The sequence below is a fragment of the Lepidochelys kempii genome, chromosome 1 (assembly GCF_965140265.1).
Source record: "Lepidochelys kempii isolate rLepKem1 chromosome 1, rLepKem1.hap2, whole genome shotgun sequence".
Classification (NCBI taxonomy): domain Eukaryota; kingdom Metazoa; phylum Chordata; order Testudines; family Cheloniidae; genus Lepidochelys; species Lepidochelys kempii.
This window is the reverse complement of record NC_133256.1, coordinates 191,827,617-191,855,477: the sequence shown is the minus strand read 5'-3', so window position 1 is coordinate 191,855,477 and position 27,861 is coordinate 191,827,617. Positions and strand designations below refer to the sequence as shown.

The 27,861-nt window shown below is 40.8% G+C and overlaps 1 protein-coding gene across 1 annotated transcript; it reads left to right on the top strand.

Annotated features, from left to right (window-relative positions):
* Positions 1-143: 143 nt before the first annotated feature.
* Positions 144-15,928, top strand: C1H3orf85 (chromosome 1 C3orf85 homolog). Its single transcript, XM_073328817.1, has 4 exons — positions 144-259; positions 10,499-10,635; positions 11,736-11,821; positions 14,811-15,928. The coding sequence occupies exons 1-4, from the start codon at positions 190-192 to the stop codon at positions 14,851-14,853; spliced, it is 336 nt and encodes a 111-aa protein (XP_073184918.1). The 5' UTR covers positions 144-189; the 3' UTR covers positions 14,854-15,928.
* Positions 15,929-27,861: the final 11,933 nt, after the last annotated feature.

Here is a 27,861-nt window from a genome sequence, read left to right as displayed (position 1 = left end):
CTATTGGGACATATTAGAAGCCCAGCTCACAAAGTCCAAAGGGTACGAAGAGACGCACGTAAGACAAATCTAAGCACTGTACCCTGCCCTCTGTCTGCACCGACTGCTTACACGTAGCTGGTGAATGATTTATAAACCTAAAGATAGCAAAGTACAAAGCTGCATGAATATCATACATAATCAAGAAGAATGCTTTCCAGACTGCACTTGATGTGTCTTAAAATGGTGCAAGTTGCTGTGTCCATTCTGCTGCTTACAGGTAAGCACTTGGTACTGTTATCCTGTCATGGTCTTATTTCAGACGAAGTAGTTAGCAAGGAGAAGTTGCACTGCAGGCATTATGTTCTAAAAGACCGGAGGGTACAGCAGAAAGAGCATGGGCTGGTGTTGAGCACAAGAGTAGGTAACAGGAACTCTGAGACAGAATCCTGACTGTGCTCTCTGTCTATGGCTTTAGGCAAATCATTTAGCCTCTCTCCGCTTTTCCATCTTTAAAACAGGGATAATACTGCTTACATAGCTGGAGGAGGTTTTCTGAGGATGAATGGGTGGTTTGTGAAATGCTAAATGCTTATTATTTTTTAAAATAATTCTGTAAACTTTATTCTTACCTTATTTTTTTTTACTAGTTATTGAGAAAACAAATAGCTCATATGCATACCTGGTCCAAATTGACATAAGTAGCTTGCGATTTTTGAAACAACTTAGGGCGCCTAGTTTTCAGAGGGCTGATATTCACCACTTTCTGAATGTTAGACCCTTGAAAGGTATCTGAAACTGGGCACCTAAAGTCGCTAATCATTTTTTAAAATGTCAGAAGTTGAACTGTAGTTGCAGTCAAGTGTCACTATGGCTAAGATGATGCACTTTTCAGCTAAACCCAGGCTAGTACCATAAATATCATACATGCTTTAAGACTGGTGTGTTCCACAGTCAGTAACCAGATATAACAGTAGAGATTTATGATAATCCCTTACATAAAGAGATGTTCCCCTGCATGTGAATGTATTAACTGCCAACCCAAGTATTTTCGAAAGTTGTTGATCCAGGAGCCCAATGTAACCAACTGTATCTAATGACAATAAAGAAACTGTGCCACTGGGACTTGTCTCAGCTTAACCAAAATGTAACACTTAGGAAACATGAACTAATTAACCATCTCATGACTCATGAACTAAATAACCTTACACAGATGGTGAAAACAGAAGCAGATGTGACATCCCCCCAAGGTCACACAGGAATCTGTGTCAGAGCTGAGATTAGAACTCAGATTCTAATCAGAACTCAGGTCTGGGTTCAAGACCTGTGCTGAGACCAAATTTTCTTCTTGAAAGGCCTAGAGAGACATGCTGAACACCTGACAGAGGGGGAGCAATAATTTAAAACAATATTTGATTCTGTGGTGAAGGGGAAACCTGTCACAGAGTGAGACTATTTCTTAAGTCCTCCCACTGCTGTTTTGGCCAAGCTCCTTGTCCCTCCTACAAAGTCCCTTGGATGCATGGACTTACTGCAGCAGTGCTCCATAGGGAGGGGAATAGGAGGAATATCCTGCATGTGCCCCATCCCTACTGGATATGTTGGCAATGTTGCGCCTCTCTCTGCATGTGAGGTGTGGGGAGAGGCACCTAGAGTTCTTGCTTTCCAAGATTTGATAGGACCTCACCCATTCCACTGATCTGGTCTGCTCTGCACTTAGTACTCCTCTTAATCAAACTTTACAACAGATGTTGGTTAAGTAGGGGGCTTTAGACCTTTCATGGGTGCTATTCCTTCTACCTGCACTACACTTACCTACACATTAAAGCCCACCACAAAACCTACTTTCAGTTTAGCTCAAGATTATTGAGCAATAAAGCATTGTGATATTAATTTTTGAGAAATGCTGTTTCTCCCTTTCTCATTTTCCTTTCCATCTTTCACAACCCCCTTATTTGTGCTCTTTTCAGGCTTTCCTTACAACTAATTTTAGTAGGCTCTTACAGCCTCTTTTGATCACTGGTTATGTTCAGTTCAGCCATTCATTAGCTATGAAGGGTCTTTCAGTAAAAATCAAGGCAGTGGGGATTAAAACATGACCCACAGGGTTTGCTGATTAGAACCTTACACTTCACCATCCTTTCAAACGATTTCCAGCAGCACCCCCCCGCCCCCCATTTTTGGGAAGTGTGTTATATAGTGATTGAAGCCTTGGGTCTAGGCTTGGTTCGACCACAGAGTTATTGTGTGACCTGATGCTGGAAAAATCAAGAATAGGACAAAAGTAAATGAGGCTGTCATAGTTAGAACTATGGCAAACAAGTAGGGCCAAACATCTAAAATTTGAGTGCCTCTACCCATGTTTAGGCACCTAAGAAGAAAGGCCAGTATTTCAGAGCTGTCGAGTATCCACAGCTCCAAGTGAATTATTTTGGTTATTTTGGATTCTTCAATATTGGTATAAGTGACTAACATTTTGGCCTATGTTTATATTTTGTGAGGTATATATTGCAAATGTTTACAAGTTACCAATTTTACAATAAGTCAGATCAAAACTTAGTTGTATATCTTGACACTTGATCAATGATCTCAAATCACAACGTATAACATAGGGTGCGTAATATGCAACTCACAGGCAGTCTGTGGAATCCTAAAATGCATCCTCTAGCAACCGCCTTCCTGTACCTGAAAAGGGTCATGTCCAATCAGCAAGTTTTGATCTCCATGAAGTTTCACATGATCGCTCATAGTTAATGTATGTAGCTGAGACAAACTCTTACCAAAGCAGCAATTTCTATATTTCTCCAAAGGGCTCAGGATACTGCTCCAAGCCCTCAGAAACTCTCAGAGGAATTGACAATGACTACAGATAAGAATCAAATCCAGATTTCTCTTGACTCTGGGGAGCATTATCAAACCCCATCTCATGTTTGTCATGAATGTATCTAGCACATAGTATGAAATTAATTATTCTGATTAGGACAACTGAAACGATTTCAAATCACAATGGGTTTGAAGTTGCAAAATTCTGGTCCACGTTCTTGAATCTTCAGTACATTTTGTGTGTGTGGCAATATTTGAAGCTGAGATTCTGATATGGTTTTGTCTCAATTCTAACTTTAGGGAACATCCCTAAACATTCAGTTTACCTTTTCAAAGTACTCAACACGTCAGCATCAGCAACGTTAACAGGACCAAAGGGTCAGAGGTTGAGAGTTCAGCTGTTGTAATCCAGGCAGTGCTAGCTGGAATATCTGATATCACAGACAAGTCTGCTTTTTGAATCTGACATTCTGACCAGGCACATTCAGAGCTGAGGGTTAAAAGAAATACTACACAAAAAGAGAAGGATTGGCTCCACAGCAACTGCTGGACATGACTACTGATGGGTTTTGAAATAATGGCAGACATGCAAAAACAAGAGCAAAATCAGAAAATAAGGGAAGAAAAAGTAGCTTTATTTGCTAATGTGCATGGAAACCAATTACTGAAACATTGGTACTCATCGCCACATTGTTTTAAAGATTAAAACATATGGGGTAAATATCAATGGTCAAAATAAATCCTTCACTTCAATGGAGTTCCACAAGGGATAGATGTAGTCCCAATTGTCAAAGCTTTCCCATTAGTAGTGAAATACTAGTGCTGACTTAAGATCTGGGGAGCTGCATCCTGTATAGTCAAGATTTTCAAGAGTGGGTAATGTTTGGATCCCAGGTCTATAATTAGACATAGATGGTGATTTTTCCATGAGTGTTAAGCACACAGCAGCTCCTATTGCTCGGCACTTCAGAAAAACCACACCATCTATATAGGTGTTAACAAGGCTCAGGAGTTGAACTTTAAGCACCTATTCTTAAGTCTTTCCTTATATTACTATAGTTGTACTGGGATCCTGGTAGCCTGGAGATCCACCAGCTGAACAAAAGGAACTCTCCTGTGTGCACTCCTGGGATTTGTGCTTAACTGGCAGTCATTATCTGAAATCTATTCTTGTGCAGCAGATTTAAAGTCCCACTCATGACTTGTGTTAAGGGTTTAAACACAAGTTAAACTAAGAGCTACACTCAAGTTAATTTTACCCTCTTTGCATATTTGACCTGCCTCACTGTACCAGTTGATTGCATCCTAGTAGTTGAATCCAATTAATTTTCCTTTCCACAGCCAAGATTTTGACTTTCCAGGCTGGATTGAGTACACATTCACTGATTGAACAGAGATGACAAGAGTCAATCAGATTCTCTTGTGACAGACTGTACTATTGTGTTTACCACTTTTACAATGCTATGATACATTTTGTACAAAGTATGCCTTGTGAGGTATCATTTGAAAACTCATAATTCATGATCGATATTGTCCTGGTAAAATATGTGTGACAACATTGTATGTAACAGTATACGATTCTACTTTATGATGTTACTAAGGCATATTCCAAATCTGGGGAAGCAGCCCAAACCAATTCCTCAGAGACAAAAGGAAAAGTGATGCCTTAGCAAGGTGTCAACAGAATCAAATGGATTATCACGTAGGTAAGGAGCCATTGTTTGGCAGGAAGAATGGTATTAACCAGACATTTATATCTTGGCAAAGGAATAGCTGGGGGTTCCTGTGTGAACAGATTGGCTATCCCTGAACCCCAGCTGGAGATGATTCTCAAAGTGGAGGAAAAGAAATAAAAATGAGGAACAGAGGACACAAATCCTCTCTCTCCCCTCATCTCTACTCATGGCATCAACAACATTTGAGAGACAAAAGGAGCATCACTGAACTGGGGGTGGGGTCCTGGCTGACAGATCCAGCGAGACTGCTGTAAATATGTGGTGAAAGAAACCTTTTAGCTTTAAATTCACTTAGCTTGTTAAGTTAGATATTAGTTTGTGTTCTACCTTTTATTTCTTTGTAACCAATTCTAATTTTTATGGCTCATTATTTGTAATCACTTAAAATCCATCTTTCTATTGTTAGATAAACTTGGTTTATCTAAACCTGTGTGTGTTTGGAGTGAAGTGTTTGGGAACCTCCTCTTGAGATAACAGGATTTGTGCATATCATTTTTTATTAATGGACTTTCTATGAGCTTGTGTTGTCCAGAAGGAAAGAGCTGTACAAGGACTTATATTTCTGGAGACAAGTCTGAGACTGGAAATTTGTTGGTATCACTTTGGAATACAATTCAGGAGTGGCTGGCTAGAAGCACTCAAGTAACTCAGCTGGGAGTAATTTCCATGTTAGAGGCTGTGTGTGACAAAGGCCAGGAGTGGCAGCTCTCACAGCGAAGCAATGTAAAAGGCACCCCATGTTGGAGAACTGAGGGGACACAGCTCTTCGGCAGTCCAGATTGTATCCTGGGGAATGTCACATTTCTTCACGGTCAAATTTAATCTTGTGCCAGCTTTCACTAATCCACAATGAGATGCTCTGAAGACACTGGGACAATAGTGATAACTATTGTTTATATCTCCAGGGAAGACGAAACTCTCTGCCTCAGACCGTGATTATAAAAACTAAGCCACCAAGCATGACTTGGTGACTTTAAAAAGATTCATTTTAGGTGTAAGAATATTTACTGAAGTCTTCCAAAAATGTGAGCGATATATTCAGGGAATCAAACACTCCACCTGGTAACTAACAGCTGCTGTAATCCTCACAGCAGCTCACTCCTCAAAGATGTTCCTTTTATCTTCCCCTTCTGGCCATGACTCTATATTATTCTTACATAATATTTTCATCCAGAGGGAAAAAAGAAACAGTAACAGAGTAAAAACGTACATATCTAACATTGTTTGACCTTCTTACCACTGACTTATCTTTGTTTCACTGGAACTTTCAATATTCAGTGTCCCTAAGGATACTATTATGCTTTGTGAACAATTTCATTGACTCGTATCCATCACACTTGCTCTGGCTAACTATGTCCAGTCTTGCAGCTGGATGCTCCGACATTCTGCTCTTCTAATTTTGGTGCAAGGGTGCTGCTAGATGCGGAATTGCATACAGCAGAAAGTTCTTAGGTAAGCCGTGCATCTATAAAAAATTATTTGAAGATCTTAAATTCTTTTATAAACATTAAATCAAGCTGTTCAACAAGAAGAGAGGAATTACACCCATTTTACAGAAGCACAAATTGAGGCATAGGTTAGGGAACATGTCTTAAGATCATACAGGGTGTTAGGAGGCAGAATGTGTACGGAAACCAGATCTTCTGACTCCCAGTTCTGTGTCTGAGCCAAAAGACCATCTTTTCTCTTTGCTCTAACAGCACTGTGTGCAGTTGCCTGTTTACAGACAGTCAAAAAATTCCTTTTGTGTATATAATTTCTCAGTGAAGTGCCCCATTCATTCTTGCACAGGTTAATTCTGCATGAGGAAATAAGAATACATTTCTCATGGAATGGCATTTCCCATTGGCCAAGGGTGCAGTCTAGGAAGAATATGTATCCATTAAAAAATTAAGCTTATACCTTTAAAACATAGCACTTGCCACCAGCGGAGCCAAGCTAGAACCTCGCTGCCCCACAAAGTAGCTACTAGTGCTCATTCTTTGAAGAAAAAAATTACAGCTACTCTGTTTATGCTTTTTAGGGTAACTCACCAAGCAGTCACAAGGCCAAAGTACTCTTCGGCAACAAAACTTAAGCAACATCGGTGATCCCAACTAACTATATTTTTTCAATGAAAAAGGTTAAGTCTTATGCTAGCGGCAATGGACATTATGGCATTTATTTTTGACCAAAGTTCAAGCGTCTCACCACAGAATAGTAATGACGTTTGCAAAATATGTTCAATATAAAAAAAAAATAAAAATGAAAATATATGCCTCGGTAGAAGCTCATAGTAAGCTGACTAAGAAATATTACACTCTTGGTAAAATAGCCTTGTTTGAATTTCTTGAACTCTGGAACAGCCAAGTGTTACTTGCATGCACAGAGGCAGAACATATTTCTCTGTGGAATTTTTCTTGCTTTCAGAAACCCAGGAATAATTAGCTATTTCGTAGTCACCTAAGAAACAGCATTTTATGCTTAAAACGAAGACAATTATGCATTAGTTCATCTGCACAGTTGGGTCAACTGAAGAGTAATTTTATTTGAAGATGACTGAATTTCTGCTTCCTGTTTCTAGTGTTTGAGCAAGCAAAGCATAAGAAGCATATCAAACGTTGGCGAGAAGACCTGTTAGGATATCTAGTCCATCTTTCTGGCAAAGCAAAATTGTTTGCTCTAGTATTATTACTATTTTACATGTATATTCCAATAGCTGAAGATCACAGCCAGATTGGGCCCCATTTTGCTAGCCTCTGTATGAACAATGACATTTTCTCTTCAATTTTCCGATCTAGTTTTCAAGTACTTTTTGGCTCTGAAAAGCAGCAGCATTGTAAATATAAGCAGCCGTTTTACTCCACAAATCTGTTCCCTGTACAAGGTCTTGATAGTGACAAATGAAGGTTTTCACTCTGGTTAACCCAGCAGAACTGACACTTCTGAGAAGGAGTGAGCTGGATTCTATCCATTATTGTGCATAATCAACATATGGGTTTACTAAGTTCAAATCAGTCTCCCTGTACAAACTCAGTGGAAGCCATGGGGGTGGATAGATGTCAGTGATTCCATAGTTTGGCCTGCGGAACTCCTATTACTGGATGCAATGTGCAAAGAGTACAGAACTCTGCTTGAATCTACAGTCTTGTGTACATGCAGAAGTTGCACTGTTGTACCAATAAAATAAAAACCAGCAGGATCTTATTAAAGGGAAAAAGGCAAAATACCACATTTATTGTGAATACAGAAAGAATCATAGTAAGCAGTTAGTTATAGCTACAACATTCCATTCAATCTCATATTTATTCACACATTCATTCATACAAACACACACACACACACATACACACCCACACACACACGTTCTGCAAGGTTGTTATCATAGTTACCAGCCTTAGAGTTGCTCATGCCAAGCCACTGGCCAGGTGGCGTGGACATGAGGAGGGAGCAGGGCCTTGTCAGATGCTCATCTGATGCTCCTGGAAGTTGGTTTGCAGAATCAGACCCCAAAGTTCTCACTTTTTAGAGTCTATTTTTATAGGAATTTCTTCCTATGCCAGTCTATGGGAATTGCTTCATCATGCTGTTGCTGAATCAATCAGCAGATAGCACATTCCTGACGGCTCCAAGATGTTATCTTGTTCTTTGGTTCTCCCATTCTTGAGGCTGTTGGGTGGATTCCAGCCTGCCCTCCAGGGGGTCCTCTGGTTATTTCCACTTGATGCCTTCTTCAGCCGATGGACACTGGATTCTTAGGCTGGCACCTCCCTGATCATTCAGTTATTATCCACACCAAGCATCCATCCACATACATCCTCTATCTCTATTTTAATCACAATTGTTAATACAACAAAAGGGCGGGGAGTCTCTGGGTGCTGTTTCTGTTGTTAGAGTATTGCTTTGAGTCTCTCTCTGTGTGAATTGCTTTGAGAACAGACTCTGTCTTAGAATGTACTAACACAATTAGCAGCTTGCAAGTTTCACACAGAGAGGGAGAGAAACAGTACCAAAAACCAAGAGACCTCTTAATTAGTAATACCCTGGAATTTAAACTCTGGGGAATCAAACTCATTTGTGATTTTAATACAGAACTTCTTTAATATGATCCAACAGCACCAGTTTAATATAAGGTGTTATTTTAAACCCCTTTAGCTAAATGGGGGCAATCCTGTGTATGGACACACTTATTTCAGTTTGAGTGATTTTTTTTTATTTCAGTTTTTAAACCAAGAGTGTTCAGACAAGTTTGCAGCAGTTTAAGTACAGTGGTTTAAAATAACACATTCAGTTAAACTCAACTTTTTTGTATACACAGGCCATAAGATCTGAAGTTAAGCTGGCAGAGGGAAAGAGAAAACCTAAGGGTATGTCTACACGACAGCAGCACAGCTACAACCCTGCAGCTATACCACTGTAGTATAGACACGTCCCACATCGACGGAAAGGGTTTTCCCGTCTATGTAGTTAATACATCTCTTCAATAGGTGGGAGCTAGTTCAGTGGAAGAATTCTTTCATTGACCTCTCTGCATCTACAGTGGGGGTTAGTGTCAGAAACTGATGGGGATGGTCAGAGCCATGGCAGCTGGGTCTATGGTTGGAACCAGGGTTTAGAGCCAGAATCAGAAGTACAGAGTGGGGCTGGAACAAGACCAGAGTAAGAACAAGGGTGGAACAGGCTAAAGCATGTGGAGTCTGTTACTACTATCAGGCAGGGGAGAGTTTGAAGCCTTGAAGTGACACTGACCAGACTGAGCTGCTCTTTCTCCTGTGAGGCTTATATACCCGCCCTGAGAGACACTAGACTGGCACCTGGCTTGTGGATTGGTTGGAGCCTACCACAAGAATGATTCATCAACACATGGGGTTTAAGCAGGTTCTAGTTCACAGATGACTCCATCACCTTTCAGTTAGGATGACCTAACTCCATTGCACAGGGTAAAAATTTTTTCACAGCCCAGAGCAAAAGGTAGCTTGAGCTAATTTTTAGGTGTAGACCAGACCTAAGGTGGAAATAGTGAGACAAATTGAGAACCCCTCTTGTTGAGAGGCATTCTCATTTCACAGAGAAGATGGCCTGCATCAAGGAGGGACTGAAAAGTCGCCCCAGAACAAGCTGAGAGCAAGACCAGAAACACACCACCTCTCTGTCTATGAACTAGGCCCATTCACCAAGTAGCTTCCATGGAACCATCGATGGAGATCAGGGCCATCCCCTGTGACTGACCCCTGCCCATCCTAGATGGCAAGAGTAGAGAACACATGTATTTGCTATAGTACTAATAATTAGAGTAATAAGAGAAAGGATAGTAGAAGACACATGAAAAGGCAGAAGAGGGAAGGAAGGAGGGGCATGGAGGGAGAAGAAGAGTATTTTGTATTATCTGGTCTTGCAACTTGGACATGTTGTGACACTGTGTAATTTATTAGCTAGCCTGTGAAATGTGTGGTATTTGGAAACAAACAAACTTTAAATCATTTCTGGTTTTGTACTATTATTGTCTATTTTTTTATGAAAATCAACACAAAAATCACACACACACACACACCCCGAAAAGAAAAGGGTTAGTAAAGTCTAGATTACTTTTTGCTAGCTATGTTTTATGTTTTGTATTTCTCTCAGAATTGATAATGATCAGTTTAAGCAATTCCCCTTTCTCATTTTCCCTGGTGGACTGTTTGTGTTACACGCACAATAAAGTGGAGTGATTCATTTTTAAATAACTTCTCCTATTTGGATTTCAATGAAAACTTGCAGAAACCCTTCTACAGGATGTAGGTTTGTAAAATCTTGTTTTTACAAAATCCTAAACTTGTGGCTTAATTTGGATTCAAATATTCCTTTTGAACGAGCTCTAATACTTTGGTTTAGGTTTAACATTGTTCTGTGAAGGAATGACACATGATTACAAATCTCTGTGAAGTGTAAGTTCTAAAATAACTGACAAACATTATGACATTGCAACACTTCCATTTCAGGTGTATTGGGAGCGCCGTTTGTATCTGAAGAAGCAGCAAATGAGTTTATACAACTTAAAAGACAAACACGATATTCTCAGAATTATTGGGATCCAAGCAGCAGCCAGAATGCATGGGGTTACACTCTGGCTGAACAGGTATTTGTTTGATAACTTTGCACTATGTAAGAGACTGGAAGTATATATGTTGCCATCTGATTGCCTGTTTGCAGATATGGTACTGGCTTTTAAAGGGACACCAAAATTCCATTGTTACTGAACTCATTCCTGGAAAAGTACTAGGCTGAATAGTTCATGGTTACAATCTCTTATACTATAGTCAATAGCTTCCTTATTCATGCCTCTAAGAATTGTAAAGTTGCTAGATAATGATCTGGCCAGTATAATCTTGCACAATTGGTCTTGCAATAAAGGGTTTGTAAAGTGAAACTTCCCACCACCACTGCCACCTCACTACACACTAATCTTGTTCTGGTAAACTTTGCTGGATTCAAAGCCTTGAAAACAGATGGCTTCTAGCCACAGCTATGGCACAGACAATGCTACTGCAAGCTTACATTCACCATCCACACCTTCCTTTCGATCTGGCTTCCAATCTCTGTTGACAATTCTCCTGTACTCCATCACCCAGGCTTGTAATACAGTTGATCTTCAAACTTTCTTTCCTTCTGCTCCAGGAGCCAAGCTGTTATCAAATCTCATCAGCACTGAGCCAACATTGCTAAAATCTATGACTTTCCTCTCCATCCTGACTTCTAGGTGATCACCCAGGCCTTACTCGTCTCATGCCTTGAGTACTGACCGCAATCTTCCCTTTCCCCCCGCCCTCCCAGGGGACTGTATATACAGGGGTCCTACAGGGGACTCTTATTTATGGTAGGGTGGAGGCAAAACTTAATTTAGTATGAAACTAGGAAGTTTGCTTCAGGATTGCATGTGATTTATTGTGTGTGAACTTGAAACAGCAAGCTATGCTACAGTTATATAATCGGATCCACTTCTGGTTACACAGCTTTCCCGTGGCTGTGGCTCATTACACTTTTAATGCATGATTTAAAATTTCAGAACTAGGATCCATCTGAGTCCTCCTATATAATTATCTGAGCAACTTATGCCATGCTACAAAAGCTATTTGAACATGACTCGCATCTCAGGTTAGGTATGGTTCTACCAAAAGACCTGTAGTCTATTGAGGTTGTATCAAATTCAGTAACACCAGCCATTTTGTTCTACTTCAGGTTAGTGAATTATGGACGGCTTTGAGAACCACAAATCAATACTACATGGACTTGGGATCTTTTGCTTTTGGTCCTGCCACTGCCCGGTGAGTTTTGTCTAAAGATAGTACCTACCTTAACAAAAGGATGTGTATAAATAATTGATGGAGGAGATAATAGCACTCACAAAAGGATCCTAATGGTATAATATTATCCTGTGCTGAGTTTCCCTGTGTTTTAATTGCAAGAGATGTGATTAGAAAATAACTCTTTTTTTGAAAATTGGAGTGAAAGGGGCTTTACTAATTTTACTGGCTGTTTTGAATTTAACTATGATGAATCAATGCTGCTGGGTAGTTATAATGATATTGTTAGTCTAATAGAGTTTTAAAAGGCATAGAGCTTTTTCTATGGGCTTTGTTTACATTTTGAGAAATAAAATAAACAAAGCACGCAGAAGTGACCTTTGACTTTGGATCCGACACACACCATTCAGACAATACTGATAGAAAGCAGCCCATTGTAGAAAATGAAAGGAGGGAGGAAGGAACAGTTTCTTCCTGTATAAATTTCAGTAGTGCGATTTCATATTCACAGCCATGTTAGTCTGTATCCGCAAAAAGAAAAGGAGTATTTGTGGTACCTTAGAGACTAACAAATTTATTTGAGCATGAGCTTTCGTGAGCTACAGCTCACTTCATCGGGTGCAAGTAGTGCAGTTGTATTCAGTGTAGAATAAAAACATGATTGATTGAAATGGAGAAAAAGATAGACATGGAAGTATTTACAGATTGATAATTTCATGCAATAAGTCCATGTCTCAAATTGTCATGTGAAAATTTTGAGGAGAATGTTAAGGTGAACACTTCAGTTTTTTAGTGATTACAGTAAATGTAAGGAACAGTCTCTAAATAACAATGACATTTGACATGTATAGTACTACAAGAATAATAAATGCTTTACCTGTACAGATTGCTTTTCAAGGGTAGATGTCACAGACCTTTACAAAGGAGGTAATATTAATCCCATTTAGGAAAGTGGAGGCTGAGAAGTGAAGTGATTTGCTCAAGGTCACTGATACAGGAGGGAATAGAATCCATGTCTCCAATTTAGTCGTATGGCCTATCTTCTAGACTTTTTAATATAAAAGACTACATGGGCAGGTGTGTTATAGTGGTGGGAAATCAAAAATGGAGGGTGGGTGGGAATTCAATTGCTCTATTTCCAGTTCTGCCACTATTTTGATGTATCTTCATGTGTGTTTGTAACATGCCTAGCACAACTGGACCCCAAACCCTGAATAGGGACAAGCGCTACAAGAAACAAAAACACTTTGATTTTTAATAAAAAGCTTAAACCCTCCAATATCAGGGCTCAAATCACTAGGAAGAAATCTACTCTGGGGCCAGGCTAATCATAACTAGAGCTGGCTGAAAAATGGAAATTCCTTCCTTTTTTACAATTTATTTATTTTGGAACAAATTGGAACAAAAAGTCAAAAAACATTTCACAAGAAGGGATTTCCAGAAAGTTCTGTTTAGGGAGAAACAAAACAGAATTTTTGAAGCTTCCCAGCTGCTTGGCAGAAAGGCTGTTGTCAATTTCACTTCCTTCCTGCAGGCAGAAAGAAAAATTGACCAGAGTCTTCCAGAGGAACAAGTGGGGCAGAGTCATTTCAATTTTCCTGATGTGGAAGAAAAATCTGTTTTCCCCTGGAAAACTGAATGTGTGAAAAGGACCTTTTCTGCTGGCAAACCATTCAGATGGAAAGTTCCCGACTAGTTCCAATCATAAGTGGGGCCCTACCAAATTCAGGGTCCATTTTGGTCAATTTCACTGTCACAGGATTTTAAAATTCATAAATTTCATGATTTCAGCTACTTAAATCTGAAATTTCAGGGTGTTATAATTGTAGGGGTCCTGACCCCAAAAAGAAGCGTGTGTGGGGGCGGGGAGGAGGGTTGCAACATTATTGTAGGTAGGGTTTGCGGTACTACTACCCTTACTTCTGCACTGCTGCTGGCGGTGACGCTGCCTTCACAGCTGGCCAGCTGGAGAACGGTGGCTCCTGACCGGGAGCCGAGCTCTGAAGGCAGAGCTGTCACCAGCAGCAGCACAGAGGAAAGGATGGCACGGTATGGTCTTGCTACCCTTAGTTCTGCGCTGCTGCCTGCAGAGCTGGGCCCTTAGTCAGCAGCCACCACTCTCTGGCTGCCCAGCTCTGAAGGCAGCAGCGCAGAAGTAAGGGTGGCATGGAATGGTATTGCCCCCCCTTAAACTGCGCAGCTGGTGACGGGGCTCTGCCTTCAGAACTGGGAGCTCAGCGAACAGACACCGCCCTGTGGCCACCCAGCTCTGAAGGCAGCGCAGAAGTAAGGGTGGCAATACCATGATGCCTCATAAAATAACTCTGTGATGCCCCTGCAACTCCCTATTGGGTCAGGACCCCCAATTTGAGAAACGTTGGTCTGCCCTGTGAAATCTGTATAGTATAGAGTAAAAGCACACAAAAAAAACCCCACGGATTTAATTGGGGAAAGACCAAATTTCAGGGTCCGTGATGAGTTTTTCGTGGCCATGAATTTGGTAGGGCCCTAATCATAAGTGTCTACTACTTGCACATGCCTTTGAAGCTTATGATACTGGCTGATGTTCAGCAAGTTACAGGACTAGGTATGCCACATGAGTCCAGTGGCATGGCAATTCCTATGAACCTCAAAAGACCCACTCTATACGCACAGACCAATACATTGATGGTTCTACGTTATGCGCAGGCAGAACCCATATTTTCGATTGTAAACTCTTTTAAGCATGTTCTCACTGAACTCTTTCTAATGACTTCAATGGATGTTACTTTTAAATTGTGATCTCTGTAGGGCAGGAATTTACCTTCATCTCTGTTTAATTGCCCAGTACACTGCAAATGCTACACAAATTAACCTCCGATGCTTTTAGGCATGCACATGAGAGAACAGATATTGAAATTTTGAAACTCGAGAATATCAATGTGTTCCCCACAGTTCCATATTAAAGAAAAGACAGCTTTGAATTAATTCAGCAGAGCCTTCCTAATATCACTTATTTCTTCTTTTTTAGGGACCACATTAGGAATCTGGGGCTCACCTCCAGCAGCAGATAAGAAAACACAACTAAACCTAAGCAGTTTCACGTATCTGCCAATGTACTGTATGGGAGGATCTTTATCCAGGAGTTGCACTTTTAGCTATTTGCCACAGCCACATTTACTTTGTTCTGTACCTTATTAGGACATCTAAAGCTGAAACACACACAGTAGCCCCACAAAGTCAATAGTTTGTATTCATCAAGTAAAAAATATGTTAAATCATGCTAAATTGAACGTAAATGGTGAAGATGACAAGCCATCCATAGTGTTTTAGTAGGACAGGTTAAAAATTGTTTTTTCTTTTCTTTTTTGACTAAATGGATTCCCCCTCTTCCCACTCCTACAAAATAGTCCATTTAAATAAATGTTGTCATTCTGGCAACTGAAAACTGGATGTTTTTCACTTCTTTAACTAAAGACTTTGACATTTTAGTTACTGAAAACTGAAATTTTGGTGTTCCATTTTTTTTGCTAAACCCAAATTTCAAAGGAAATTTTTAAAAAGAAATACTCCCCCCCCCCCTTTGGGTGTGTGTTTGAGGATAGTGAAAATCATGTCAGCTCTAGTTTTCACCATAGGAAGCAAGAACGTTTAATATTGTGACCAATACATTAGGTGATTTAGAATACAGCTTCCACTTCACTACCTCCAAAACTCTGCTTTCAGCATTGAAAGTATTGGTCTTGAGCTCTAAAGTGCAAAATGGTTGAAGTCCGGATAACCTGAGCGAGCTGCTCTCTACTTACAGGACACCAATTGTCATCAGTGAAGACACTTATTTGCAGCACCCTGTTTAACATGGATGTGACTAGTGACAAGGCATTTTCCGTCACAGGTCTCAAATTCTCTCTTCAGTCCATCAGCCAAAACTACTTGACCATCAGGACATGTATTGTCTCAGGCTTTTTGGCCAAAAGAAGAATAGCATACGTGAAGGAGGGTGGTTTTACTGTGATGATTTAGTTTTCCTCCTTGGATTAATAAAGCAGATTATATGTATTGGGGATTTTCTTATAGGTACAAGGACCCAGAGCTACAGTGAAGTGACTGCAAACTCTAAAGGAAATAGTAAATCTTTTAAAGCTGAAAGACCGTTTTAACATTTCTGTGTTTTCTATTGCATTACTGTCTGAGTAATTTTTTTTTAATGTAAAATAATTATAAACTGCAACTGGGTTCCCACTGGAAGTTCTTGATCTTCTCAGTTAGACAGATTTTTATTAGACTGGGACTGAAAACACACATCTGATTCTTTTATCACTTACAATACCATGACTTCATTCACACTATTAATCATCAGTACAACATTTCATTCATTCTAAAGAAAAGGCCAAGAAATAAACACCAGTAGAGAAAAACCAAAGAACGATTACATTCATTAGTCTCTCATAGGTGATCTGGTTATTGTATGCTTTCTCTCTTGCCTCCTCCTCTTGGCCACCGATCTAGGCAGTAGCCCCTAGAACTGTTGACTTGATGGGCCAGTAGAGGTAACTATTTCAGCCCACTACCATCCATTCTTTCTTCAGTAACAAAGGTAGCCATTAAAACAACAACTGAAGTTCGCATTTAAGGCTCCGATAGTCACCTAGGGTTGGAAGGTGTTATGTGGCCACAACTATGAGTATATGTTGAAAAAAAAGTCTCTCCCATGCCATGCTAAGGCAGACATGCATAAATTCAATTTAATCACAAATGGAATTGATAGCTGAACGTGACTTTTTGCTTCTACCTGGTCATGAACTACATATAGCAGGGTTCATTTTGATGCATTTATTTTACATATACCATTTAGTGTCCCTATCTTGATCCAAAATGTCTGTGACAAGATACTCATCTAAAGAATATATCTCATGCTATTAACTGCAATGACAGTGACAGCAAGAGTGAACTGTATTCAAAGCAATTTAGTAGTGGCTGGTTAAATATACCAGTCAGGGTATTGCCAGAACCATTCAAATTAGAGACAAAAATAAGTTTAGCAATCTCATCACAAATTGGAAGTGTCTAGGCTGGTAGCTCAAATAAAAAGATGTAATCTACATTTGAAATATGGTCATCCATCATGAAGAGAAACTGGCATTTTTCATGTACAATTAGAATCTTGAAAAACAAATTACAGCAATTACTTCCCTCAGATTATTGAAGACATCTCTATTTCAACATACAGTGAAATAGAGAGTAGCTTGGATAGGGAGATCTCTCATGAAGAACTGGCTGGTGCAAAATGGGGTGTGGTGTGGGGATGCAATAGATGTCACTCTCCCTTTGGGTCAAGGCTAAATCCATGTCCCACCATGGTGTTAGAAGGACCCTGTGCTGCTAGACGAGCCATTTTTCAGATAATAGCAAAATATTTACTTAACTCGAACTTTCGCTTTGAATCTATTTCCTTTACAGATCCACACAAAGATTAGGTTTTATGTCAAGCAATTAGCTGGAGGAGGAGTCTGAATGTGCTCCTTATTCCAGCATTATAGAACCAAGGACATCAATGATTCCTTCCCTAACATGAACTACAAGAAACCCATCCTGGAGTCACACTTCCTATTCAGCCACTTACTTCCGGCTTGCAGACAAGATTTCATTGACGACCTCACTCCAGTTGCCAATAGTCCCTACTCCGACAGTCTCAGCAAGGGTTGAGTGAGCATGTGAGCTTTCCTCTCAAACCAGAGATCTGATCTCTCCAAGTCATGACTGACTTTGTGGACAGCCAATTAGTGGGATCTAGCACAAGGAAGGCTACAATTGTGCTTGCTATTGCTGTCAATATTACAGTAACAACCAAAGCCTGATCTGTTGCAATGCTTTGTACAGTGCAAGAGTCACACAGCTTAGAATATAATTTATAAAACATTACCCAAACATGTGTGTGATACACAATCCGAGAGAACAGGATGAGATTGAACAGTGATCGGAAAAAGGAGATGGTGCACAGTGGTAGTCTATTCGCTGGTTTCTATGGGTAACCATTGTCATATAAATTAATGAAATTGCCACTTGCTGGTCTAGAACAAAAATGTATAATGAATTAGTCCCATCTCTACAATTTAGAAATTGGGTGGATTAGGATTTGAATGAGCCTTCCATAGAAATACGGTTGTGCCATAGTTGAGGCATGCATTGTGTTTCAGGCATGCATTGTGCTGCTTTTAAATACTAATGCCATGAATGTCTTTGATCTGGTCTTTGAAGTGTGTTACATTTCCTAGTTAGTGCAGCCCAGAAGAGAGTTGACTTAAAGAGTCAGTGAGTGTATGTGCCAGAATACTACTCCTGTGTTTTGTCATGGATATTATCTGATCCACTTTTTGCTTTGCTGCACATCAGAAGGCAGATAACTGCATAATACCAATGAACCCTTTGTTTTGTTTTTAGATAGGACCACCAATAAACATCTAGTTTTCTTTCACAAACATTTAATGCAGGGGAACTGACACACAAAAGGAAATTTTACCCTTACATTTTATTTTGCACAATGTTCTGAAATGTTACAGTTTTGCAACATTTATAGTGCTTTAAGCAGAGGAATACCTGTCAAGATTGTAAAAAGGGGAAAAAAAGGACTTGCAGTTTCGGGGAGTGTAGTGGTGGAGTATGATGTTGGGACTAAGGTTATTTTGCTTGGTTACTAGACTGAGGAAATATACAGAGGTTGAAATAAGGGGGAAACTTTTTAAAGGGGTAAAGGTCAGTTTCCTACCTTTACCAAGGTGGCAGCTCCCTTCCCTCCTTCACAGTGGCCATTAGATTAAATGTACAAAGCAAATGTTTTAAAATCCACATGGATTTTGAAACATTCAGAGGCCCAGGGCGAAGTGTGTAGTGTTCTGGCTTCCTCAGGCCTATGAGCCCACCAACTGCAAGTCCTGCAGCATCAGGACTTTATTGGCTTTTAAAGAGCTGGTTCTATCATTCCTGAGAATTGGACACCCTGGCTGCAGCAGGCCAAACCATGCACAGGCATGCTTATGTCTAAATACAGAAAGCCTTGCAGTGCCAGAGTAGCACAGACATGAATTAATCATCTTGCCAGTGTGAGATCATTCAGTGTCTAGCAGCACTACAAGTCATTATGTGTCCAATGAAAATAATGGATTCTGCATGTTACTGTCACATTATCTTGTGACAGTATTGTTATTAGCTTGTGTCAGCACAACTATTTATATAAAAAAAACCTTGAAGGCAGCTATTGTATGTATGCTTTGATCTGTTTCCATTTCCTTCCATTAGTACATCACACAACAAGCCAGCCTCCTGGAGAGAGGGTCCCTCAGTGGTTGTTAGACTGTAGGTTTAACCTAATCCAGTAATTAATATATTCCAGAAAGTCCTCAATGATGACTGGATTGGCTGTTAACATAACTGAGATTTCTATGATAAAAACACAATTTCCCAAGGAAAGTCTTGAGAAAATATTGTTACAATTCAGTTGTTACAATTTCTTCCTATGTATAAATATGGCAGCTACCATGATGGGGCCTCAATTTCAATTGGGGCCTCTACAGACTAGTATAATACAAATAATTAACAACAACTAGTTACATAGGCGAACCACTGGAAACATCCAGGCAAAGACTACCTTTGGACTGCACCAAAATGGTACCCCTAGATTGTTATAAATCATCTAGAGGATGAATAGGCCTGCCATTGCTTTCCAGACAGAATAATCCGATAGTGCATGTGCCACATCAGATGACAAAAGCTGGAACGACTGAGTGTCAGGTATAACAGGAAAAGTTATTCATGACTTACACGCCTTTCAGTCTTAGCATTTAGGACAGGTTCACATTTACACACCTGCTTGCTGCCATATGTGTCGGTGTTCACCTGCATGAGAACTGATTTGTATTAATCATCAAGACACAATAAAAACAAAACAAAAACCATACTGTGCAATGGTAAGATACAGATATTAAAATGTAAGCCATTCAGTGCATAGACTGACTTCCTATGTTTGTAGAATATCTGACACATCTGGGATAGCACTGCGATAGACACTACCAACAACCAACACCACTCAAGGAAAGTATCGGGGAATTCTCAAGGCTAAGAGTTCCCCCCCCCACTGTATTAACTTGCCCGATTGCATATCCTCTTATTATAGGGCACATATTAGAGATGAGCTAAAACAAGAACTCCCCCCACCCCATTCCTTGACAACCCAAACATTTGTGGTTTGGGTGAAATGGAAACCAGATCCAAGCCAATCCCATTTTTGATTTTGGAACACCAATGGCCTATGTGGCTTGCAAAGCAAAAATCCAGCCTCCATGACTGATCTTCATTATGCTATGTAGTTCATTAATGACATTGATTAATGTCAATATTTAGCTACAAAAATAGGAAGAGAAAATACTACGTATGGAAAAAATGACCAAGTTACAACATCAGGAAAAGTCTCTGTTCAACAAGGTTTGCCTTTTTGACTAATTTAATTAATAATAATAATAATAATTTAATAATTTCCCTCCTCTTATTATACATTAATAGAATGTACAAGCTTGGCCTATGGTGCTTACATACACACCACCTTTCTAGGCTAAAGCAAAGCTCAGAGTTTGCTTCAAGTCCAGCCAGGCTGCAGTCTTGCACAGCTGAACTCCTCCAAAGCAGGGCTGTTATCACTCTCCCTTCATACAACAGTGTAAAGCTCTCATACACAGAGCACTGTTTTCCAGTAAATTGGTTTGGATAGTAATGCTGTAAAGGTCTGCCTTTCTTCTGTCTGTTGTGATAGCATTAATCTATGCTCTTTGACTCAAGGCTTGTAATGGGAAAGCTGAGCAATTTAATCACACAGCAGTGTACTTACCTATTACACTAGTAATGATAACAGAATTAGTCAGTGTGCTGTGTACCATAAGTAGGATTAATGAAAGGAGATAACCCAGCTCTCTCTTCAGCATATCAGAGAAGATTATGATTTATCACAGAAGGGCTTGGGACTCTCTTGGAATTATCCACTAGACCAAAATCTTTAACAAAAATTGTTGACTTCCTGGATAATACAAGTGCATGAAAATGGAAGTCATTGTTGTCCCTATGCTGGGTGGTAGCAGTTAAGGCCTTGCAGGTTGACTTCATGTTGGAGGAGAAGTTAGGGACATGGAATCTGCATATTTTATTTACATTTATACACCAGTCCTGAAACAGAGGTGGTCACAAATATCATGCAGGTTGTGATGGAGTGGGATATGACTATCAAATTGTGTTGTCTGTTTTGTACCAGTGTTGAAAATATTGGCACAGGGGCTGCACTGGTTAGGACTTGCCCAGTGGCAGCCTATTACAGTGCATTCCAGACAGCTGCCCTGCTTGGGATAGACATCTGACACCTCGCTGAAGTCATCAAGACTTCAATCTGGGGCCATCAACTTTCAATGACTAATCTGCTGGCCTGTGTACTTGTAACAATGATCTCTCTACACAGCGGCCTACAAGGGCAAATAGCAAACATGACTGGTGGGTCTCGAACATCTCAGTTTGAGCACATGGCACAGAGATTACCCTTAAATAGGGACTCAGAGTTCTGCTCTGTGCAGGGGGCTGACCATTACGATGCACAAGATAGATATGTAGTAGAGAGTGGGCAGGAGGAACTCTCCACGCCTGAAATGCTGATGAACCACAAACTCACAAGACAGGGTGAGCTCAGACTACGGGAGAGTGCCTCTCTAGTCTGTTATTTTTCAAAGACGTGCAACTCTCCAGTGTTTAAAAAATAAAGTCAATACGGTTAAGAAATTCCACTTCTAAGTCTGCGTACTTAGCTTTCCTGCTACATCATCCTTGAAGAGGTTACACAAGTAACCACGCAGTATCCACAATCTAGGTGGAACTCTGAGGAAATGTATGTAAGGGATGCTGGGGCTCAGGAGGTCTGAGGCATTGGTCTTCTGGGCTAGGGCAGTTGGAGAGAAGCATTTCAGACAAGAGGCCTATGCCCAGGAGTCTAGCCCAGAGTTAGATACAGTGACAAGGTTCTTCCCAGACTCAGTTGGCTTGGAAGAATATAGGAACAAGTGATTGGGTCTACTTGCAATTTACTGGTGTTCATACCTGGTCAGTTTGTAACACAGCAATCCCCTCTCTTGAAGATGTCAAGTAACTTAAATGTCTGGTTTCCAGGGAGAAACTCCACTTCAAGAATCAACTCCAGTTCGACAGATTAAGGCAGAGAGCCTGATTATTTGCCATCCATCCATCATCAAAGAGCTGCATCAGAAAAACCACCACCATAGCATTTCTTTCATGTGTAAAAACTTGCTAACACACTAAGAAAAAGAACTTGTAAAACTATGTAAAACTCATCTTCTGGTAACTCCCTGCCATAAGAAAGGTTTTAAAAAAAGACAAGTAATTTTTAATACATTAATTTCAAAAGTTCAGTTTGAGTTTGGAGTGAAGGTTTGGATTTGTTCTAATTTTATTAGAACTAGTTCACCCAGCTCTATTTTCCATGTCAAACATGTCTGAGGTTCAGCGCAAACAGCACAATGGGAGCTGAAGTGTAATTACTGAAGACTTTCCCACTGCTCTAGAAATACATTTTGAATTCCTCTCTGCCCTTTTCAGCAGACTATTGCTTCCCTGATTGATGATGGGAACATACGCAGCAGCCACTTTAGTTTGCCAAAACTCGAGGGGCGTGTGTGTGTGTGTGAGTCTGACATCAATACCCTAGTCAGACTAATCAGCCTGGCAGTTTTTAAAACTATTACACCCCCCTTCCCTCCCCCCAAAACACACTGCCTCCTGCAGCTGCAATAAAAACTAGATTCTTCTTTGAATAGCGTCTCAGTGGATGCTCCATGTGAGGATGTGTGGGCACCTGTGCAATCTTGACCAGAGATTTGTGTCAGCCATGTTTGTGTGTCTGTGCTTGCACCATAGACACTCTGGTGCTCTGGATTATTATATTGTGTGTGTGTGTGTGTCCGTACACACACACACTATAGGAAGGGACAGACCCATTGCCATTCCAGTTTCTTCTCACAGATCCTGTGACTTGAAGTTTGGGAGTGGAGTGCTTACCCCTTCCCTTCCTTATTTTTTTTGGTCTGATCTGAGCTTTGATTTTTTTTTTCTTTGGGCTTCAATCCATGGCCTCGAGTCTGGGTTGTGTCCAAGACCCCTGGCTTCAAACCCTGCCAGATACACCGTAAGTCTTTTCCTCACAGTGACAGATTCAAGCTGCCTCCACTGTCTTGGGGAGTCTTGCATCCCCTCTAAATATAACGTCTGCTCAGGTTTCAAGAGCAGATTTAAGAATTTGAGGGAAGACAGGCTAACATGCCTATCAACGGAATGCTCTCTGAGACCAGTGGGGTCCGAATCATCCCCCTGTACATCAAATCTGCCAACTACCTCTGCTCTGGCAGTAAGCAAAGACCCTGGGGACTCTGTGGCACCACCCAAACCCTCTAAGAAGAAAAGACCTCATAGTCCAGAATGGGATAAGAAAAAAGGGTAACGTGACCCTCTTGGGCTGGTAATGTGACCCTCAGGAGACCTCACGTCCAGTTACAGGTACCGTTGGGGTTCTCATCTCAGAGAAGCTGCAGACCAACTAGCTGCAGACCCAGGGTGTCACTGACATTAGCTCTGGGCTCAGTGCCTTCGAAGCATGGGGACTCCAACGTCAAGACAAAATCATCATCTTGCACTGTTTGTTCTTCAATCCCGTCTCCATTACCACCTGCCACAAGTACTCCTGAGGAGCCCTGTTTGGAGTCCCTGGTACAATCCAGGCTCCTGTTCTCAAGGACCTTTGCATTCTGGAAGAGCCTGAATCACCACTACTGAGCAGTACCAAGACACTCTCCATTGGTACAGACTCATTTTCATAAATTGCTTAACCTCTGTCCCTATCATCTTGGATGATGACTTGTCCTCTGGTACAGACATAGTCCCGACGCAGACTCTGAGGGTATTGAGAGAGATTTCAAGATGGTACTGACTCGGCATTTCCTGGTACCTCCTCACAGCCAAGCAGCTATCAAACCTCAGTACCGATACAAATTCAGGTCCTCTCTGGGATCCAGTTCCTACTTGACCTCTGGTACTAGCACTTTCCACCTTTCCGATGGACATGGGGGATGACAGCTCATATGACTGAGGTGTCCATACAGGGTCATCCACCTTCATGCCTGTCTCCCTTGATAGTCAACATAAGGAGCAAACTCCCAGTACAAGATGTATTCAGAGAACATGGCAAGGACAACTTTGGGGCCCTCCCACTTTCTCTTATGCTCCACCTCAGTGGGCATACTGCCATGGGCCCCCTATGGCAACTGGTGGTACAGGGTCCCATCTATTAAGAGGGCACATCAGTTGAAGAACCAGTACCCTTGAGCCTTGAACCTCAGGCATATCCCATGGAGGAGCAGGAACCAGCTGAGAAGAAACACCTCCTTTCCACAAGTCCTCCTTTACCAGATGAGGCTGTCATGGCTCCTCCACCTCTTACCCCAATTATTTCAAGGCCTTTCAAGACCTGACAAAATGTGTAGTGGACAATTTACAAATTCCATTAGAGGAGATACAGGAACCCCAGTATTCCTTGTTGGACATCCTCCATACATCTCCCCAGGGTAAGGTTGCTCTGCCTATTAATGATGCCTCTTGGTCCCAGCACACACAGTGTGGCAAACTCCAGCCCCCATCCCACCTATGTGCAAATGGGCTGACAAGAAATATTCCACCCAGCGGCTCAGAGTATTTTTTTCTCTCACCCTTCATCCAGCTCTCTGGTGGTTGAGGCCACTAACAAAAGAAACAGACATTGGTTCTGTTCAACACTATCAGGTAAAGAGCTAAAGAGATTGGACTTTTGGTTTGCAAGACCTACTCCTCTGAATCTTTGCAATCCAGAGTAGCTAATTATTAGTCCTGATGGTGAAGTAGAATTTTACAAAACTATAAATTCTCAGCCTGAACACCTGCCTCAGGCTCAGAGAGAACAATTTCAGACCCTCATTTTACAGAAGTCCAAACAGTTGCCAAGGCATCTCTCCAGGACTTGCTTGATGCCACTAACACAGCTACATTTCCATGGCTGCAACAGTTGTCCTGCACCAAGCTTTCTTGCTGCAGTCTTCCAGCCTTCCCCAAAGAACTTCCTTTTCAGGGGCGGAGGTCCGCCCCTCCCTTGTGCTGAAGTGCTGGGGCATCTAGGGCACAGGCATGGACCTACAGACACTGCTGACAAAAATCTGCAGTCAGGAGTGCACAGATGTGCACACATCCTCATGTGGAGCACCCCTAGGGATACATGTCTCAAAGAACTCCAGTTACTGTACAAGGTAAGTAAACCGCTCCTTCTCTGTTGTTTCCACCACCTCCCTTTCCTGCTGTTGGCAAGTGGATTCCATCTATGAAGTGGAAAGAGCTTGTGAGCTAAGTATCCCTTCTAGAAACATTTAAATTTGAAAGCTGGATTTTGTTTCCTTCTTTCATGTGCTGAGCTGAGTACAGCCTAAGTGAGGTAAATGAGAGGGGTGATATAGAAATGGTATACAGATTCTTTCACATCATCAAGGCCACATTCTTCAAATCCAGTTTGATAATGACTCCAGGTTATAAACGTCTGCTTAATGACCCCTCATATGATATAAACGTGTGTTAACCATTAAGTTTCTATGGGGACAGATGTTTACAACACAGAAGTCATCCTAAAACTGACACCCTTTTTGGCAGTCTCAGGCCTGGTCCATACAGCTGTGATGGTGAAGGGTGTCAAAAATCCACTCGTGTGCTGTAACTATGCCGACCTAACTTCTGGTGTAGATGCGAATAGGACGACAGAGGAATGCTTCTGTCCACCTCGCTACCATTGCTCAGGGAGATGGAGTTCCTACAGTGGTGTTCGTCCATTGTGGTAGGCTTATCTACAGTACAGGGTTACGCCATCATAGGCGATGGTGCTGTAACTTTGCTCCTATTAGTTCTGTTCTGTGGGAACGGTCTCAGCAGAAGAGGTGAAGGACTGACTGTTCTGTGGATAAATAGGAGATCATGGATATCAGTTCAGAACCACGAAGCAGTATGTGCCCCATTTTCGTGGGACAATGAAGAATATGTTTGATGAGGTTTTTTGTTGTTGACTTGCATGACAGAAAGACCTGCTCCATGTGGGACTATTCTACTACTGCATGTCCCCAAATGGCATAAATTATAATGTGTAAGTCTCTGTGTGTATTATAGATGTGTATATATACACATAGAGAAAGAGGGATGCAATTGATTACAATTTTCTGAAAGGGGCTCAACTTTGAAAAGTTTGAGGGGAAACATGGATTGTTCTCAACACTTGAAAACCAACTGCTAGTAGGTTAAACTAATTATCGAGAGCCAAAACACAAAAAGTGGGGAAGTCCTTCAAGGTAAAGAACACCCACTTTCGTTACTCTTGCCAACTATTCATAGAATCATAGAAGATTAGGGTTGGAAGAGACCTCAGGAGGTCATCTAATCCAATCCCCTGCTCAAAGCAGGGCCAACACCAACTAAATCATCCCAGCTAGGGATGTACATCATGGCAAAACAACATTTAGTGATACTAACATGTGCAACTTCCCTTTGGTTCCTCATTTTTTCTCTCAACTGCAGTTTCCTTTATTAATCTGCACATAGTTTCTGCACTCTGGACTAACATAAAACCTGTGAGGAGCAGCATGAGACTACAGAAAAGACATTCTAAAACAAATATCAAGTCACTTATCCTATTATTCTGGAGAAGTGGGAAATTATCTTAACTACTATTGTTCTGCTAATTATTCCACTAGGATTAGCAGACAATAGCTATTAATTGGCTTTTTTTGTTGCACAAATCTCATTTTCCAGTGTTTTACTGTTTGATGCATTACTCTTAGCTTCTTCTCAGCCAGATACAACTCTTTCCCCTTCTCCAGCCCAATAAAAGCAAATGTCACAAGTGCCAGTAAAAAAAGGACAGTCTATTCAATCCTCAAAATATTCAATCCATTTTCTCTCCCCCTTTTAACTTCCCAATCGGATACAAGATTGATAATCTCAGAACCCAACAGAACATTAAATAAGTATAAACAAGAGATCAAATGAAGAATCTTTCACCTTCCTATCCAAGCTCGAAAGACCCTCCATTCCCCCACAACACACACTTATAACCCCTTAATCTTTCAAGCTTGATGCCCCACACAGCAGTTATGTTTCTCCCGTGAAGACACAGGTAGACATCCTTGTCAATGATTCTTTTTTTGCCTATAGAAGTCACTCTTACATAATTTAAGAAAGTCTCTGTCTGGTCCTCATAACATGCCTGTCATCTTTTGCCACGAGCATAAAAATTAAACCCAACCACTTCCATCAACTTGCACGGCCCTTTCACCTTCATATTGTGCAGTTCATTTTCTGTACCTATTCTTTTTCCTACATTAGTCTAATACATCTGTAGTCATACAGTGAACAAAACAATGGGGAATATGATTTAAGGAACTGTCCTGCTTTGGGAATGGACTAGATGTCAACTACCTATTTTCCATCTCTAATTTCTAATGCTGTGAAAATTATAATGCAAACATCTGACAGTCCTGAATTGAATAAATTCAAGATAATTCAAGGCCAAGAAGTTATTTGCAGCCATTATTGATATCAGAAATTTTCTGGAACAGTTCTGAAAATCCTTCATTACAGGGAAGCTGGAAAAACTTTAGCCACTTCTTGTGATGCTGCTACTGATCATTGAATTTCGCAAATGTTTAATTGTGTGTGTCCTGATGCAAGAGAGACATGATCCAAGATATAACTGCAGAACCCAATAGGATATTAAATACCTATAAAATAATCTTGCCAGGTTACACATTTTAGAAAATCACTCTAATCTATGACATTAATGTCCTCTTGTCTTAAAAGTCCCTTTGGTTCCCCCTACTCTCCGCCTGTGGTGCATAATACAGTAGTCTAGTCTCCTGTGAGCAATAATATTTTGGTCTAATTTCAGTTGTTGGGTTCAGTGTGTGGGTGCTTGACGGTGTTAG

Excerpts from the sequence above, each read along its gene's own strand:
- C1H3orf85 (XM_073328817.1), top strand. The coding sequence starts at position 190 with ATGCTTTCCAGACTGCACTTGATGTGTCTTAAAATGGTGCAAGTTGCT. Across the intron at positions 10,636-11,735 it reads GTTACACTCTGGCTGAACAG|GTTAGTGAATTATGGACGGC; the intron begins GTATTTGTTTGA and ends GTTCTACTTCAG. Across the intron at positions 11,822-14,810 it reads TTTGGTCCTGCCACTGCCCG|GGACCACATTAGGAATCTGG; the intron begins GTGAGTTTTGTC and ends CTTCTTTTTTAG.